The following is a 19,368-nucleotide window of genomic DNA, read 5'->3' as shown; positions in this document are numbered from 1 at the left end:
GACACAAAAAGAGAAAAAGATGTCAACTTTACCGTCTCTCCCAGCGACAGCTCCGCTGAAACACTCACAGCACCGTGGCGTTAACCTTTTGATTTGATGCAAAGGTAATATACACGGGTTTCTTGTATACAAACAATACCGGATGCGCGCGCATCCAGGAGGCAAAAAACCCGCTATCTGTTATGCCGAATTCTGTAAAGATATTGTAATCAACGTAGATTTCCCATTGTTTGTAATTTCTTGTTGACTTAATTATAAACTGCAATTTCAGAGTTGGATCTGTTTGTTTGTGTTTCATATTATTATAACATATGTAAAACGTCCAACTGTTTACGAATCCGGACATACTGTGATGCATGTATGAATTATCATGTTAGACTAAGTTAGTAATGTAATGTTAGCAGTGCAGCATTTGCTTTTATATAAGTTAACCTTGTTTACGTTACGTTGCTTTACGACCTGCAGCATTTCATGACTGCACATATAACGTTACATTAGTGTAAATCAAAGATTTGACGATGGATTATGTAGCCTTAGTACCTCCGACCGTGGCGATTATATTAAAAAACTTACTCTCAGCAATGGTGAGATCTTGCCGGATCCCTACGCAATACATGACGATCTTTGGATTGCGGATGACAAATAGTGGCCAGCAATTGTATGGCCTGATATAGGCTATATAATTATCTTATTCAGACACCAAGTGTGTATACAAAATAAATGATTAGAGCGTACAAATCCATTGATGCATACAACTACGTGCTATGTGGTCATGTGCAGCTCGTCAAATTATGAATAGAAAGAATAGCATATAACATACTTCCTTCTTCTGTCCCACTCTTCCATTTGCCTAAATTTGGAATTACTTGCAACATGTATAATTTAAATGAGCAGATAAAACACAACAGATAGGCCTGCATATAAATAAATTACGCAACAACTTCTTTGCATTTTGACTTAGAGACAACACCACCACTATGCTACTAGCCTAAACCCTTTACTCCGATACGAAGACCGCGGGTCTATTGCCTCCTGGTTGCGTGCGCAAGCAGTGATGACGTCGCCGAGAAACCCATGTATAATACTAAGTATAGTGTTGTAAATGTATATATATATATATATATATATATATATATATATATATATATATATATATATATATATATATATATATATATATATATATATATATATATATATATATATTAAAATATAAATTTACGATGCTCATCATGACCGTTAAACGCGTCATCACAGTCTGTGAAAATGGCGGCGCGTTCACGGTTAACGAACTACATTTCCCGCGTCTCTCCGAGGCGTGCGGCGTGACGTCAGCACGGCTGCTGTCAGTCAGACAAAGACAGTCAGTCAGTCAGTCAGGGCGAGTCTTCCTCACAACATCACATAAAATATCATCTTCATCACCTGACAGAGCGCATTAAATGATCTGCTGCGCTGAGATATTGTGTATTTTCCTCATTACAGGTAAGAAACGGGATCTTATGCCTGAGGACAGTCAGTTTTGTGCTGGCTCGTGCTAAGCTAACTAGCCGCCTGGATAATTTAGTTCGTTTTGTTTATCTTGTTAACCACGCGCCTCGTGGTTTAATTTTAATCGGCATATGCATGTAGTTTAAATCGAGATAGGCTTGTTTACCTGTCTAGATAGTTTATAAAGTAATATAATCGCCAGTTAATTAGTTATTTTGCCAGTTTTCCCAGTGAAAGTGCTGAACTCATGTATTTATGTATGCATATTCTTCATATGTACTATTGAATATTCATAAACAATCATGCGAATACCCCATTGAGATTTATATATTTATATGTGCTGTTATTTAAAACCCTTGTGTATCTTTGCAGAGGTCAGGACACAAATGAGTCATGCAAAACTTGTTGTTTATATAGTTTGAAATACCCCATTTGAGTTACTTTATAAGCGATGTTTAATAATATATATTTCGTGTGCACGCTGGCTGTCTTTTTCTAATGCTGGATAAGCAGTTATTTTTCATGCATAGAGATGAAGGGCGTAGATCTGTGCATTTATCACTATCATATGACATGCATTTAGAAAATATTTTAAACACCATCTGGGCTTTCTAATGCAATGCACAGATTTAAATGAACGTGATTTGTCAATAATCCTCATTGATCATGAGTTTGCTGCATGGAGTTGTTCTGATCTGCATTCATAACTTGAGTTTCCAGTGTCTGTCTGAGGATATGAGGAGCGTATAGAGATGCATGGAAAAAGATTTCTTTCCTCTTGGGATACATCCTTTTGCATGCTACAATTTATAAAAACTCCAGGTTTTAAACTCTGGAGGTCATTTGCAACACTAAGCAAGTAAGCAAGCAGTTAAAATTAATTTGTCCCCTTTGTCAGTGTCTATTAACTTTAAGGTTTAAAGGTTAGATTTACATGTTGAAGTCTGTAAACGTGCCAAACCATAACTCTCAAACTAGTTGCTGAAATGAATAATTATTTACACAGTTTACTATAGCATGTACTCCTATTTGTTATTAGATTTTGGAAACGACAAATGGAGAATGGGATGTAATGTCAAAACAAACAAATACGTTTTATAGTGCGAAAACCCACACATTTTCCACCCTGCAGAATTGTGTTGCATTGAGTTATTAAACGAAAAGAATAAGGGCGCATGGATTCTCATGTGGGTTATTATTTAAAGCTTTCAGTGGACTCGTGAGCAAGTGCTCACCTTTCTGTGGTGGAGTTTGAGAGGGATTGACTCATGACGGTCAAGGGAACACTATGGTGACTAGTACAGATTACTAGTCTGGATTGGTACAGATTTCTAGTCTGGTGGGCTCAGATAATCCACAGTATATGAAAACCCACAGAAGAATACTCAGAAATCTCAGAGTCAAAATAAGATACACCGGTGTTTTGCCAGATTTTCTATTTTAATTCATTTTATAACTGTATCATTTATCTCTTTGAATTTCCCCTGCTTTTATTTTGTGTCTATTTTCTATGCAATGCTATAGTGTGATTATTATAATTCCTCTCTATGTAAATCTTTTGAATAACTGTTTGAATTTTCCTTGCTTTTATTTTGTGATTGCTCTCTCTATGTAAAGCACTTTGAATTGCCATAGTGTGTGAAATGTGCTGCTATATAAATAAACATGCCTTTTCTGGATGCAGTCAGATGAGCTGATGCACGTGTGCATGCGGTGCAGGTCTAAAGAGCCCCGCAGTGAACGCCTGCAGTGTTTAATGCTCCAGCGCAGGGTTTACGCGTTTGAGAGCGCCACACGAGCACTAATGCAGCAGGGCGTATGGGTGAAACCCCCTGTCAGAGAAGGATCGCATGCATGACACACTGGAAGGGCTTTTTCATGCGGTATCGCTTTCATTTTGCACACTCAATTTCTGTCTGAGTCAAAGCCTCACAGCGATGTATTTTTAGAAACCCGCCACGTTCCTATCTCAGACTTTTATAAGGATCATCTGAGATCTAAGTGGAAGCAATTATGCAGTACAAGAGCTCATTGAGCCTTTTTTTTTTTTGTGGCAAGTGCTTTGGCTCCAGCTGTGCAAGGTTAACGGTTAACCTGTGCAAATATAGTAGGTCTGGAATAATGCCACATCGGTGAGGAATTTCACAGCAAACCAGCAGCGCAACTGGGATGGTTAAGTTATAGGAGTTATTAAGTTGCCACAAGGGCTCTGGGTCACCAGTTTGTTTTTAACCTTTCCATCCATTTTTCCGGGAACTGTAGCATGAAGATAAAATAAAGTAGTCACGCATTATTATTATTATTGCTCGTGTTACTTGGCAGATGATAAAATAGCAAAAAATTGTTTTAACATGCAGGTAATGTTCAGCATAAGTGAGAGCATGGTTAAAATGTAACCTGTAACCTGGTTGGCTAGTCATCCATTATTACCGCCTGGTATTAATAGACCCATGCATAACTATTAGCTTAATATAAAACCATGTGCTCTAGATTAGGAGGTTAAACAAAACATGCTCCATATTTGCATTCTGCGCTTTAATCTGGAGTTACATAAACTCCGTACTCATCCGTCATTGGGTGGTATGGTTTCCTTGACAACAGCGACAGTAATTGCTCGTGCTTGCTGATGAAAGCCGTCTTGGATAAACAGAATTTTAAGTAGGTCAGATGAATCCTGCTTTTATCATCATAACTCGACTGCCATGAGATGGCGGAATGCTTGAAATTAAAATTAATTTGTCTTAAGATCTAAGTGAGTTGTGGGCTTTGTTCAGAATAGCGTACTTCCTAATATTATAGAAAGAAAACCAAAACACTTGATAAAAAACTCGCAATGAATGCATTCGACCTTCTGTTTCTAACGTTCAGAGTGAAACGAGTGACTCTGTTAACTCAGCTGTTACCTTGTTCAATAAGTACAATTCAGTAATTGAGTGAGTCATTGCGTTGATTCATACCATTTAAACAGTAACTAATGCCTTTAAGAGTCATTTGTGAATGTTTTATTAAAGAGATCCAGTGCCTAAAAGTAATTTCTTTAAGTGTTCAGCAAAGATGCTCTTGAAGAGTCCTCATGATGACGGCAATTAGATTATTTAAAAATAGTTTTTATACTTAAGTTATGAATTTTATATAATAACATTGTTTGTTCTTTAGGTTTAGTTTCAACATCATACATTATTTCTTTAACTTCTAGACAACTCATTTGAATGTGATGAGTGTTGCATATTATATTAATGTTTGAAATATTTATTGTTGCATACTTTGCTTTTTTAGTGCACCATACAGTATAATTTTTTTTTTGGTTTGTTTGTGGTTGACCAATATGGATTTTAAATAGCAAATGTATTTTCAATAATAATAATACATAAATATGTCCTAGTTATTATTGTTTATGAAGTTAAAATAAGTATTATAAAAAATCTAATAATTATTAACGCATTTAATGCACCGACCCAGTCCTACATAGTTCATCTTCCATTTCATTAAGTTGATTGTGGACTAACCTGAAGCAGGGCAACAACTCGCTGTGTGACAGAGCCTATAGAAAGCAGTTAGAATGACCCTAAAATTCAAGATATCAGGGCAAAAATGCCCCTGCATTAGTTTTTGTCTCATATTTACATCATGATATATTAGGCAATAACACATGAGGAATGAGTGCAATATCACACAAGTGCTGTTTTTGTCCCGAATCGCACAAGTGCAAATGTGATATTTATTTTAAACACGATATTGTCCGCCTTTGCTCAATTATAGGCTCAAAAATATTACCTATAAAGTCAGAGCAGAACTGTTGTTTATCATTTCATAAAAAAAACAAAACAATTTTCATATTAATAAAAAAAATAACCATTAAAGGCTATAGAGGCTAGGCTATAGTTCACCCAAAAATGAATTCTGTCATATACTCACGACCTTGTAGCCTAAAAGTTATTGTGTAATTAATTCTATGTAAAAATTCTAAAGCTACTTATTGTAATGTCTATTTGATGCTTTTCTCGTAAACACAATAATGACTTTAAATAATCTTTTGGGGGTAATTTCTGAGCCAAATTTGAGGTGCAAATTAATCGTGTAATAAATTAGATTAAACATTTTAATAGCTTGACAGCCCTAGTATTTATGTATTTTATTATTATTTTAATACATTTGCACCCATTTTAGTTGCAGTCTGGAGTGCTGAGATGAATGAACCAGAAGCAACATCAGCTCCATTGTTTTTAATTTCTTGACTCATTGTTTGTTCAGAAAGCTTAAAGGGTTTATTTAACCACTGGATGGACAATATAGGTTATGGCAATTTAAATTGAAATAAGATTAACTTAGAAGCTAGGCACTCACTTAATCGTGGTAATGTGTCAATATTGTTGCATAATAATATTCAAAAAATATTTCTTGTACCCTTTTTTTAACAATAGGGAGCATGCAGTATGTACTACTACACAGTATACAGTTCACACACTCACAATGTAGCTTCTTTTTCTTTCTTCTCCTATAATGTCCATCATGCACATGTGTATTGAGCTGCAAATCAGCAATAACGTTTGTTTCTGTGTCCCTTCAGAATGTCTCACTACACAGATGAGCCACGCTTCACCATCGAACAGATCGACCTGCTCCAGAGACTGCGGCGCACAGGTATGACCAGACCTGAGATCGTGCACGCCCTGGACACCCTGGAGCGACTCGACCGCGAGCACGGGGACAAATTCGGCCGGCGCGGACCGTCGGACTCCAACGCCACCACCTCCAGCACTACACCCACCTCAAATAACACTAGCAGCGCCACTTTGGCAACTTCCTCCACCACTTCCACAGCGACGCAGACGCAGTTCCACGGTAACTTATCGCCATCGCCCAACAACAGTTATGCTACATCTCCGCCCGCCGTTTTACCATCGCCAGTGTCTCTGGTCGCCATGGTCCAGAATGGGACCGCTTTGGCGGCCACACCCAATGGGAAACTATCACCGAACCGTTGCCCGGTCAACAGTGCGGCGGCAATGAGGTCGTACGGGCTGGAGGGGTCAGAGGAGGACCTGGATATAGACGACAAGGTGGAGGAGCTCATGAGGTCAGTGCGGGTCAGGGTTATTATAGTTAACCTAAACTCAAAACATTAACTACACTTTCATACTTGAAATAAAATTAACTAAAAAAAACAAAAAACTTAAACCTGTTTTATGTTAGCTAATTGTCAAAGCAACATTTTTATTTAGTCTAACTTTATTTACTAAAATAACTGAAAAACTTAAATAATAACAGACTATGTATGTTTTTATATATATAAAAAAACAGTTAAAATATTTATTATTGCTTTTTTAACAATAGGGAATATACAGTGTGTTCTACACAGTATTGTTTGTATTACTAGTGTTTGACCTATATGGATTTTAAATAATAAAAGTTCCACATAATAATGAAAAATACAATTTTTAATGTATTTATTATTTATTTTTAAATACATTTGCAACCATTTTAGTTGCAGTCTAAAGCCCTGAGATGAATGAACCAAAAAAAAAAAAACTTATTTTATTTCAGCTATTTGTCAAAGCAACAGTCTTACGGTTTGTATTTCCACAGCATGAAGGGAAGATCTTACGGATTTATGAACGAACCGCTCATTTTAAAATCAGTCTACTGATATTTGTCATAATATCCGCTTCAAACGTTACAATGATCATAAAACTTTCCTTAACTGGACAATAAGTAAATCCACTTCACCAGCGAATTATTCTTCGACAGCGATGCCATAGAAATACAGAGCAACCGCAAAAAGTTCAAACACAAAGTTATAAAGATGGCTGCATGCTTGTTTCTCTGCCGCATAAGGTCTATACTGCAAACTGAGAAACTATAATAGGATCTCAGTGGTACTAAAATATCTCTGGTGTGGGTCAAAACCAATTCAAACTCACTCTGAACCTGACCTGAATTTAGCACTTATCAAATAGTGATTGTGTTTACCAGGTGTAAACAGAGTCATTTTGCTCTGAGACCATCTGCGATGAGTTTGATAATCTTCACATACGTCATGTGTGCAGGCGGGACAGCACCCTGGTGAAGGAGGAAATCAAAGCCTTTCTGGGCAACAGACGCATCTCTCAGGCTGTGGTGGCGCAGGTCACAGGTCAGTCCGTCATCACACTATTATGCCAATTTGTAAAAACATGCAACAATTACAGTAATGCACATACAAAAATGGGGCTAGACATTGCACTGGAATCAACATTAAAATACACACAATTTCAGAAGAACAGCCACAAGCCAAAAACATTGGGATGGATCTATTACAAGGCTCAGCAATAAGGACTCTATAAGTATAAGGACATTTTCAAGTCTTGCTAATTTCAACATTCAAGCAATTTTAAGCGTTCAAGCACAAGAAGATGTGAAAGAACTCAATTCTTATAGATGATTTTTATAAGCGTACGCAGAAAGTCGCCTCATTACTTTTGCACTACAAGTTTTCAGAAATGTTGTTAAAATATGCAAATAATGCATTATCCGATTAAATATGCACTCATTTGCATAAAAAGCCAGAACAGAAATCTGAACATTGTACGAAGACAGGATCAGAAGGGGATTTTGGATATCTCTTTTTGTCAACAAAAAAAATAAAAATACCGTCGTACTCATCAAAATGTTAGATACTGTATATCATGCAAATGATATATGACGAAATCCCTCTGTAAAAACATTCAGAATAGAGACGCAAAAAATCTACAGATTCAATCTGAGACGAAATCTACAGACGCAAATAGATAGTGTAATAAAATAAACACTTAAAGGTGTATTTTGGATGTTTCTTTCCGCTAGTCTGAAAGAAGATTAAGCAAAATTATAGCCCAAAATTTAACAATTGACCAGTGCCTGGTATTAGTATTCATTTATATTTAAATCATACAGTGAAGTATTGGGAAAAAAAAAAAACACAATACTTTGGTAGAAAGAAAAAAAACCTTAGCATTGGTGCCTATAGTGCGATAAAATCACTTATCCTATCCAGAAGTTTATTTGCCAAGACCAGTAGTCCCATTACAAGAGGTATTAGACTTCACAGCTCAAATAACACTTATAAAGCTGATGGTTCTGGTCCATGATTCTGATTGGTTGAGCCACGTTTAAAGCCATTGCAAATGACTCTAGAAACATACACCTGTGACCTCATTACATCAGTATTACTGTGCCACTGCGTAAATAAATATTTTTATGGACTAGCTGTTTTATAAAAGCTATAAGCACTGTGAAGCCGTGGTTTACAGTGAACTTAGAACGGCTAAGGACAGTGTAGAGCGGAGATTGGGGCGTTTGCTTTATTTGTACAAGCGAAGTCTAAATGATTGTCTGTGGTAATTGACAGCATGTCACAGATGATGTTTTGAAATATACTATATACTATACTACAGGGTGGGCCATTTATATGGATACACCGTAATAACATGGGAATGGTTGGTGATATTAAAGTCCTGTTTGTGGCACATTAGTATATGTGAGGGGGCAAACTCCTCAAGATGGGTGGTGACCATGGTGGCCATTTAGAAGTCGGCCATCTTGGATACAACTTTTGTTTTTTCAATAGGAAGAGGGCCATGTGACACATCAAACTTATTGGTAATGTCACAAGAAAAACAATGATGTGCTTGGTTTCAACGTAACTTTATTTGTTCATGAGTTATTTACAAGTTTCTGACCACTTATAAAATGTGTTCAATGTGCTGCCCATTGTGTTGGATTGTCAATGCAACCCTGTTCTCCCACTGTTCACACACTGATAGCAACACCGCAGGAGAAATGCCAGCACAGGCATCCAGTATCCGTAGTTTCAGGTGCTGCACATCTCGTATCTTCACACCATAGACAATTGCCTTCAGATGACCCCAAAGATAAAAGTCTAAGGGGGTCAGATCGGGAGACCTTGGGGGCCATTCAGTGTGTGAAGAGTGGGAGAACACCATTGTTTTTCTTGTGACATTACCAATAAGTTTGATGTGTCACATGGCCCTCTTCCTATTGAAAAAACAAAAGTTGTATCCAAGATGGCCAACTTCTAAATGGCCACCATGGTCTCCACCCATCTTGAGTAGTTTGCCCCCGCACATATACTAATGTGCCACAAACAGGACTTTAATATCACCAACCATTCCCATGTTATTACGGTGTATCCATATAAATGGCCCACCCTGTAGTATATACTATACTATATATAATGTCCTAAACAGGTGTGATGTGGCAAGAGATAAATCTGAGTTTTTGTTCCCGAAGAACCACAACTGCAACACGTCTACATCGATTTATCTTTTTCCACGTAGCTTTATATTAAACACGACGTCCTGATTAACTAAGATTTTGTGGCTTCACAGCATTTTGCTTTTAGTGAGGACAGAACAATAATGTGCAATAGATTTAATCATAATTACCAAACAGAATTATGAACGTTCTGTGTGAGATGAGCTGTCGTTTGGTCATTATTCTTAGCATTCTTTCATCGACCAGCGCATTAATTTGTTATTGATTTGTGATGTCTTTCCCTGTGTCAGGCATCAGTCAGAGCAGAATCTCTCACTGGCTCCTCCAGCAGGGCTCAGATCTCAGCGAACAGAAGAAACGAGCTTTCTACCGCTGGTACCAGCTTGAGAAGACCACGCCAGGTTAACAAACTTCACTCGCTTTGAATTTACTGTAGGTTGGTAGATCCACAAAGATAAGGTTGAATCCAAGTACAGGCTTAATTGTTTATGTACACTGAGAGTTTGAGGTTTTTTTTTGCAAGAAATTATATTTATTCAGCAAGGATGCATTTAATTGCTCAAAAGTGTTAGAAAAAGACATTTATAATGCTACAAAAGATTTCAGTTTTAAATAAATGCTTTTCTTTTGAACTTTCCATTTATCAGAGAATTCTGTTTTCAACATTGATAATAATCAGAAATGTTTCTTGAGCAGCAAATCATCAAATTAGAATGATTTCTGAAGGATCATGTGACACTAAAGACTGGAGTAATGATGCTTAAAAAAAATTCAGCTTTGATCACAGGAATAAATTAAGTTTTAAAATATATTAAAATAGACGATATAGCTGTTTTTACTGTATTTTTGATCAAATAAATGCAGCTTTGGTGAGCAGGAGACTTCTTTCAGAAACATAAAAAAAAAAACATACATATATATTTTCAGGTGCCACACTAAATATGCGACCCACACCTGTATCTCTGGATGAGATGGAGTGGCGTCAGACTCCGCCCCCCATAAGCTCCGCCCCCGGGAGCTTTCGTCTGCGCAGAGGCAGTCGGTTCACCTGGAGGAAGGAATGTCTTGCTGTGATGGAGAGGTGAGAGAGAGAGAAGGCGCGTTTCCATTACAGATTTGTGCAAAACTTTTGTGATTTTTTTTTTCTAAATGTCGACAAAAAACTATTGCGAAATGACAGCTTTTCCATTAACCGATGTTATGCGTGATAAGTAAAATCATTCCAAAAATCATAGAAACAGACGTTGGTAGGTTTATGTACTATATCCCAGCCACTGCACTGGCCATTATTATTAATGGAAGGAGACGTATGTGTGTTATCCAAGCATTAATGATAAGGAACGACCCTTATTATACTTGTGAGCGGCACATATGAGGTGTTTCTGGGTGTTTCTCACTCATTTCTGCTTCGAGGTCTTGATCGTGGCATTTCTTTGAGGTTTAGAATCCATTATTCCTGTAATTATTCTGTCTATTATGAATTTAATAAAGAACTCTGTCTCATATTCTGTCCAAACACACCGCGTCATCTACGTCAGGTGACCTGTAAATGCGCAAAAACTATTTCCAATGCAGTTTTGCAAAATATTTCTTTTTCGAATTGCCTGAAAAACCTCCTCATGCGAGCGTAAGAACTTTTTTGCCATAAATGGGAGTTTTTGCGAAACTGACGTGTTTCCATAGGGCGTATTTTCAATTTGCAATTTCAATTTGCGCAATTTGAAGTGTAATAGAGAGAGAGAGAGAGAAATGTCAGTGTTAGAGATCTCAATAACATTTAAAAATTAGGAATAAAATCTGACAACAACAGTATAATAAAATTCCCTTTTTTAACTCAAATCATGCCAACAAACAGGCTGTTCTAGCAAACTATAGGCTGTTTATAGTTTAGAAAGGGAAGCTATCCATTTGAAATAATCTATTTTGTTCTCTCCTCAGTTATTTCAGTGATAATCAATATCCAGATGAAGCCAAACGAGAGGAGATCGCCAACGCCTGCAATGCTGTTATCCAGAAACCAGGTAGAAACGCTGGAGTGTCTGAATCTGCACAGCTGTGTTATTGTAGTTAATTTGTAGTGCAACAGATAAATGTCACAGTTGCATTTTTATTCTCGCAATCATCTCTGACCTTTCAGTCTTGTTTTTCCTGCCTAGGAAAGAAGTTGTCTGATTTGGAAAGAGTAACGTCCTTAAAAGTCTACAACTGGTTTGCCAATCGCCGCAAAGAGATCAAGAGGAGGGCCAATATTGGTAATATGTTTTAGTTGAGTTATATTAGTTTTAGCATAATTAAGATGCTATTATAGTTTTTATTAATATTTTTAATCTGTATTTTTTTTTAAGTTTTAATAATAATAAATGAAAAAGTAATTGAAACATTTTGTAGTGTTTTTGTCATTTTTATCTTTTTCTTTAAATGTTGATATAGGTTTTATTCATTTTATTTTATTTCAGTTTTATATGAGAAATGTTTCTTTGCCAAGTAGAAATAATAAATGCAAAAAATTATAATAAAAATGTTAAAAAAATATATATATATTTTGTGTTTATTTTATTTCAAGTAATTAAATTTTTTTATTGTTTTAGTTAACTATAATAACCCTGATTTATATGTAGTAAAAGACATTTGAAATGACTTAATTGTCTTAAAGAAACTTGGTCAAATTTGTCAGGAGTTTACTGGTTTCGTTTGCTGATATTCGTTTGTTGTGGTCACCTAGTAGTTTTTAAAGAGTTTCAGATGTTTCATGACAGGGTCTTTTTTCCAAGAAGCCACGATTCTGGAAAGCCACGGGATAGATGTGCAGAGTCCTGGAGGACACTCCAACAGTGACGACATTGACGCTAACGACTACAACGAACAGGTGAGAGAATCAAACGACTCAGATTCATCATCTAACACAATTGCTAGAGCTGATCTTCACTCAGATTTCATTACAGGGTTGTGATGTTACCTATTTTGAAAAGAGAAGCTTGAACAAACCTTTTGGTTACTACCGTCTGGAGCCCACCTCACCAACACAGGTAATCACATGAAAACATGAAGCACAACACACACACTTTATACATGCAAATAATCAAATCTCAAGTTGCATGAAAACACTCCTAAAGAAAGTCTTAAAGGTACAGAAGCAAAAACAAGCTTGTTGAATTCTAAGGGTCAGAGAGTGTGAGTAAAAAAATGGCCACAAGTTAAAATAAGATTTAAAGTCGTTTTTGAAATATGCTGTTTGCAAGTTAGTCGGACCGACACAACAACAAACATGTAGCCAATCAGCATTAGCCTGTACATTAGCATACATTAGATGGTGGAGGAGAGAGAACAAGCAAGAGGGAGATTTGAACTGAAGAAAGACTGCAGAAATGGAGATGAGACACAATACAAAAGAGAAAAGCTCAGAAGAAATCACTGGAAAATAAAGGGTTATGTCTGGACAAGAGCATTAATATTAGAAACGATGTCCAGCGCTGGAGAGGGCGAAGCGGGAAGGCCTGAAAACAGACGTGGGTGTTGCTTGGATTCGCTCCACATGTGAGTAACACTGGGTTTGAGTGTCATTGTGTTTCTGGAGCTGCTGTGCTGTTGGCAACTAACAACCAACTCTTGTTTGTAATCACTATTATGTACTGTGCGTTCATTTTTTGTGCTTCCTTGTCATTCGTTCATCATCTGTGCTTTATTTTTTGTGACGCATTCTGCTATGTTAAACAAACATCCACTCTTGGATTGCGTGCGTAATGGAGGCCAGTTAGTCTGATGACTGCTAGTGAATGCGGCGTTTAGCGCCATTAGTGCACTCGACTCGCTCGCAGGGGATCGGGGTCCGAGACCGACTCGGAGCAGGGCTGTTAGGATTGGAGTGCGAGTTTTAGAGGCGGAGCAATGAAGAAGGGGTGTGTTTGTTTGGGTTGATTTCAAACATCAACATTGGCCAACAGCATATTTCAAAAACGACTTACCCCGCCTTTAAAGGGATGGTTCGGAGTAAATTCAACCTAGGGTTCTTTGCACCATGACCTCGAGCCAAACACCCCCCAGAAGCCTTTTCCCCTTGGTCGAACATTATTAAAGTTAGAGCTTATTTAGAGACATCAGCCGGATGGCTTAGTGCAGCGCTAATGGATCCAAGGATGTATCTCGTAAATTACCCCACTAATAATGCCCAGAATGGACCAAACTTCTACACTAGTACAAATAGGTTCTGTACTCATAAAACGAGGCATTGGAAAGTTTGTAAGTACATCAGGAGTTTATTTAAATAACACTTGCCTGATGGCTAATGCTACCGCTAACCCGGACGCCGACGTCACTTCTGTGATTTGGGAAAAGCCGGTTTTGCAACAATTATTATTTAACACTAAGTTGTCAACACTTCGGAAAAAAGTATATAAATTCACTAGCTTTTCCCTTACACTTGTGAGTTTTGCAAAGGACTTTTACGGGATTTTCCCAAATCACAGAAGTGACGCCGACATCCGGGTTAGCGGTAGCATTAGCCATCAGGCAAGTGTTATTTAAATAAACTCCTGATGTACTTACAAACTTTCCAACGCCTCGTTTTATGAGTACAGAACCTATTTGTACTACTGTAGAAGTTTGGTGCCATTCTGGGCATTATTAGTGCGGTAATTTACGAGATACAGCCTTGGATCCATTAGCGCCTGCACTAAGCCATCCGGCTGATGTCTCTAAATAAGCTCTAACTTTAATAATGTTCGACCAAGGGAAAAAAGGCTTCTGGGGGGGTGTTTGGCTCGAGGTCATGGTGCAAAGAACCTTAGGTTGATTTTACTCCGAACCATCCCTTTAACATACATGTACATTTATGGGGCTAAAAATAAATCCATAAATCCATCCATCCATACACCGATGAGTCAAAACATTATGACCACCTGCCTAATACGCTGTTGGTTCTCCATGTGCTGCTAAAACAGCTCTGTCCCGCCAAGACATGAACTCTACAAGAGCCTGAAGGTGTCCTGTGGTCTCTGGCACCGAGGCTTTAGCAGCAGATCCTTCAAGTCCTGTAGTTTGAGGTGGAGCCGCTGTGGAATAAACTTGGTCACAGATGCTGAACTGAATTAAGATCTGGAGAATTTGGAGGCCAGAGCAACACTTGAACTGTTGATCATGTTCCTCAAACCCTTCCTGAACAATGTGTGCAGTGTGATAGTGTGCTTTATCCTGCTGAAACAGGCCACTTCCACCAGACAACACCATTATTGACGCGGGAGCGACACACAACCTTGCCATTTCAGAGATAATCTGACTCGGTCGCCTTGCCATAACAATCTGGCCCTTGTGAAAGTCTCTCAGATCCCATTTCTCCTGCATCCGACACAGTGATTACAAGAATTGATTGTTTACTTTCCAATCTAATCTATCCAGACCTTAATATGTGGCCTTGTTAGAAGATGATCAACAATATTCACTTCACCTTGACTAGTCATAATGTTTTGGCTCATCATTGTATAATAATATGTAAACATTTATAATATGTCACCCTGGACCACAAAACCAGTCGCAAGTCACACGAGTATAAATACATTGTATGGGTCAAAATGATTGATTTTTCTTTTATGCCAAAAATCATTAGGATATTAAGTAAAGATCATGTTCCATGAAGATATTTAGTACATTTCCTACCGTAAATATATAAAACATTTATTTTTGTGAGTGAATGCTGCACAGTCGCGAACATAAATGAACAACTTTAAAGGAGATTTTCTCAATGTTTCGATTTTTTTGCACCGTTGGATTCCAGATGTTCAAATTGTTGTATCTCAGCCAAATATTGTCCTATCATAACAAACCGCCATCAATGGAAAGCTTATTTGTTAAAAAAAATGTACCCATGTGACTGATTTTGTGGTTCAGGGTCACATATTACAAATTACATAGATATAATTTTGACTAATGCAAGTGCTAATCAGTGTTATATACCAATATATTGTATATAAAAAAAAAAGTTACAATGAAATGTAGTATTTTGCTTGTAAAGGAAAATGTGATATATACATTTTAGCCTACTATAAAAAAAAAAATACATTTAGTATTTTTGTAACCTGATATTGAACGTTTCACTGCCGCAGTTGCTAATTCACATACTTGTCTCTTTAAGGATGACGCCGGCAATCACGCAGACCACCAGGACCCCATCTCTCTCGCCGTGGAGATGGCAGCTGTCAATCACAGCATCCTCGCCCTGTCCCGTCCGGGAGCCGTGGCCAGTGAAATCAAAACAGAGGCACTGGATGATGACTGAGCAAGACTGCAGGACGACGAGAATCAACGTGTGGATGTTCGCAGACGTGTTCATGGGGAAACGACCAAATCAGCGCTCTGTCTCAAGCTTTTAGATTCTAATATCGCCTGCCATCAACACTCCTGCTGAACCACTAAACAAACCCAGAGTAAATGACAAGCGGAAGGTCGTACGGCCTCCCGAACCCTTGCAGAGAAGCTGACCCAAACCTCATACCTCATTCCAGTAACTCGTCTAATGTTCGTGTGCTTCCCTGTCTCTGTGCTCCAGTAACTCTCATCGCCTCGCTCTCACGGATAAGCTCAAGGCAGATCGCTCAGGAGAGAGGTGAGTCTGATAGCAAAAGACGTTTTCAAACGGCAAAGCTGTACTTTATTTCCGCTCTGGATCCATGACGAACTCTTCCATTCCCACTACAGATGCTCTCAGCTAACTGCTTTAATGTTTCTACTTTCCTTTCCTAATGCCATTTCATCAAACAGCAATTGGGTGAATCTCATCAAAACGGTCAAGAACACATTTCACCACAAATGAAAGGGAGAGAAAATACTAAATATAGATTTTGCACAGAATAAACAAAGTTTTGAGGGCCGCTAAGATTGTTTTTAGCATATTTTAAGGCAAAATGTGGGGGAAAATATACTTAAATTTAAAAGCATTTATGGTATTTTTCCTACTTTTTAAATGCAGATTTAAAATAAATTTAAATAAAACACAATTTTGGGGGGAAATGTGCATAATAGACTTAAAAATTCCTTTTGATTTGCAGGTGAAATTTATCTAGGATGGTTTTTGTTGTTGTTGTTGTGAGATTCACCCAAATGCATTAGAATGAACTTGTATGTGCAACGGGGGAAAACTGAATTATAATCATAGTGAAACTTGAAAGAAATGGTTAAATAACCGCCAAAGCGCGCAAAGTTATTCTGTGCAAAAGCTCAAGTCTCCCAGACTCTAAATGAACCTGCAAAGAGAGACCGCTAGCTACCGTTACGTCCAGCATTACCCACAGTCAATTAGCATTACAGCATTATTCTTATGTTTGTATTTATTTAACGTTCATGTTTTTATTTACGTGCAAAGAGTCGAGACTGAAGCATCTGTTCTCATTGTGTTTAGATGTTTAGATCTAAAGATGTCAACGTGAAATATCATTCCTCTAAAATGTTGGCTCAAGGTGACAGCAGTCAGAACTCCAGTGCATAAATGATGCTATGCTTTATTATTATTATTATTATTATTATTATTGTGAAATGACATCAGAATTTCACAGTGTTCAAGAGAGACTGACTAATAAATGTTTCCTCTGCTGCCACGGAGATTCTGAGAGTCTGAACTCTCATCTAACATAAGCTTGGTTCCAAAATGTAGATTAATGTATTCAGAAAAGGTTCTAAAAGAACTTTATTCATTCGCTGGGCTTCATTTATTTTATAAATAAACTAAAAACACGAGCAGAACAAATAATTGGCAGAACCATTCTTGCGTAAATGATCTCAAACTTGCAGCGATGGTTTTAAAGTCATTCTTACATAAATGTAGTAGCGGCTCTTGGTCGTAACTTTAGGTTCTTTATAAGCTTTATATTCTAATCGCTGAACACGTCAGAAACACTTTTTGCAGAATTGTAATGTTATTCAGCTTAGGTTGGCGCTCTAATGATTACTGAAAGACTTTATTACACATGACAAACGCATAGAATGTCATCTTAGAATTGCCTTATTAGTATTTATTACCTCAGAATGTTGTAAGTTGTGTAGGAGTTCCAGTGAGGAACACAAATGTCTATTCTCAGAACAAACACAACAGAACTACTGTATAGAAAAGCTGTTCACATGACTGTTTAAATGATTTATACTTTCATTAGTCTGATATGCTACTCCACTAACAGACATGCCCTAACTAGTTACTGACCCGATGCAGACACATATCTGAAGCGACTGATATCATCTTGTTCTGGAGCAAGGTTTATATAAGGTCACGTGGAAACAAGCGGGGCAGTTTGAAACCTGCCTCAATGGTTCTTGATTAGAGAGCGCTGCAGTTCCATTTTTCACCACAGATTTACATTGGAAAACTGTGGGGGCGCTGTTGAGGCTCCGAGGCCGGCTGCCCCGCTTAGTATCATAAATACATGCACTACATTTTAATATATCCTGCTCACTTTACGACTTAAAATAGTCTAGAAAATCCGAAAAAATATTTGTTGCAGAATGCTGAACACATTTACAATTTATTGTTAATTCACTGTATAGAGGTCTATGTTTGGATGAATATTTCGGTGCCACGCTGCATAAATAAACTCTAAACGGCGATTACGCAAGAATGATTTTGACAGAAATTCGTTCTGCTCGTGACATGAATGAGGCCCTGGTTTTATGTATCCTTCCTCTATCTTCCCGTGTACAATTGTTCAATTGATATTTACGAAATGTCAATTTTTGTTGAATATTAATTCAAGATTCTTTTTATTTGTTTGTTTTACACAGTTTTTGTTTTATGTTCAGAGCAGTCTCCTGAAGCGTGTCTGATTCAGATGAAGCACCCCCTTCACTTAAGAAACTCACGATTTTATTTGCCACATTTTTTTTTACATTGAATTTGAACATTGCAGCGATACACAAACAAATAGTCTTTCTATTGCTGTAATGTTTAAATGGCCTTTTACAGTTGTATTTATAGAACAAGAAAGAAAAACTGAAAAGGATGGAAACTTGTTCATGGTTGTGTGTCATTAGAGCCTCTTGAAGCTTTAAACACATGATAAAATGTGCCAAACTACAGTATGACGTCAAGTATTGACGTTTCCATTATCTCACAGTGACATACTACGAATGACTCGTTCGGTTGTCTCAAGTGTTTGATTCCAGAGCAACGAACGGTTTTATTCTGTGAACCCATAACGTAACCCTGCTGGTTTAAAGGGGGTGCTTTCCATTTAGTTCTTCAGAGTGCATTTTCATACGTCTATAAACGGCTTATAAAAGCAACTATATAAATAAGCAGAATACAGTAACTATGAATTGAAAGATTGTTTGAATCAAATAATTCTATGATTTCAAAAGCATTCTGTTCTGAATCATCTGTATCTCCATTTAAGAATTTAGTGCCTTTTTTGGACAGTAGACTGTTCTGTAAGTATACTATAGTATATATATGAACTTTTTGTACAGTTTCTTTGTTTAAAATGACTTTTTTTAAAACTTGTGTTTATTTTAATACTTTATCTTCTGGGAAATAAAGGTATATTGATGATCAAGCATGTGATTTTATTCTTTCATGACTGTGTTTTAAGAGTTTAAAGTGTGTGTATATATATATATATATATATATTTTATCTATCTATCTATCTATCT

General features: G+C 37.2%; 1 protein-coding gene across 3 annotated transcripts; it reads left to right on the top strand.

Moving 5' to 3' along the window:
• The first annotated feature begins 1,342 nt into the window (after positions 1-1,342).
• On the top strand, positions 1,343-19,263 carry hmbox1b (homeobox containing 1 b). Of its 3 annotated transcripts, none has more exons than XM_081379623.1 (10): positions 1,343-1,485; positions 6,059-6,568; positions 7,539-7,624; positions 10,035-10,145; positions 10,672-10,825; positions 11,683-11,765; positions 11,901-11,996; positions 12,519-12,610; positions 12,687-12,770; positions 15,869-19,263. In XM_081379623.1, the coding sequence occupies exons 2-10, from the start codon at positions 6,060-6,062 to the stop codon at positions 16,010-16,012; spliced, it is 1,359 nt and encodes a 452-aa protein (XP_081235749.1). In that variant the 5' UTR covers positions 1,343-1,485; position 6,059; the 3' UTR covers positions 16,013-19,263. The 3 variants fall into 3 exon arrangements, with proteins under 3 accessions (XP_081235749.1, XP_081235748.1, XP_081235747.1); XM_081379622.1 differs by having other exon boundaries at positions 12,516-12,610; XM_081379621.1 differs by having other exon boundaries at positions 12,501-12,610.
• Positions 19,264-19,368: the final 105 nt, after the last annotated feature.

This window comes from Scardinius erythrophthalmus (genome assembly GCF_964197995.2).
Source record: "Scardinius erythrophthalmus genome assembly, chromosome: 11".
Lineage (NCBI taxonomy): Eukaryota > Metazoa > Chordata > Actinopteri > Cypriniformes > Leuciscidae > Scardinius > Scardinius erythrophthalmus.
Note: the sequence above shows the minus strand (reverse complement) of the source record. Positions and strands in the feature narration are given on the sequence as shown.

Excerpts from the sequence above, each read along its gene's own strand:
- hmbox1b (XM_081379621.1), top strand. The coding sequence starts at position 6,060 with ATGTCTCACTACACAGATGAGCCACGCTTCACCATCGAACAGATCGAC. Across the intron at positions 7,625-10,034 it reads TGTGGTGGCGCAGGTCACAG|GCATCAGTCAGAGCAGAATC; the intron begins GTCAGTCCGTCA and ends TCCCTGTGTCAG. Across the intron at positions 12,611-12,686 it reads CTAACGACTACAACGAACAG|GGTTGTGATGTTACCTATTT; the intron begins GTGAGAGAATCA and ends ATTTCATTACAG.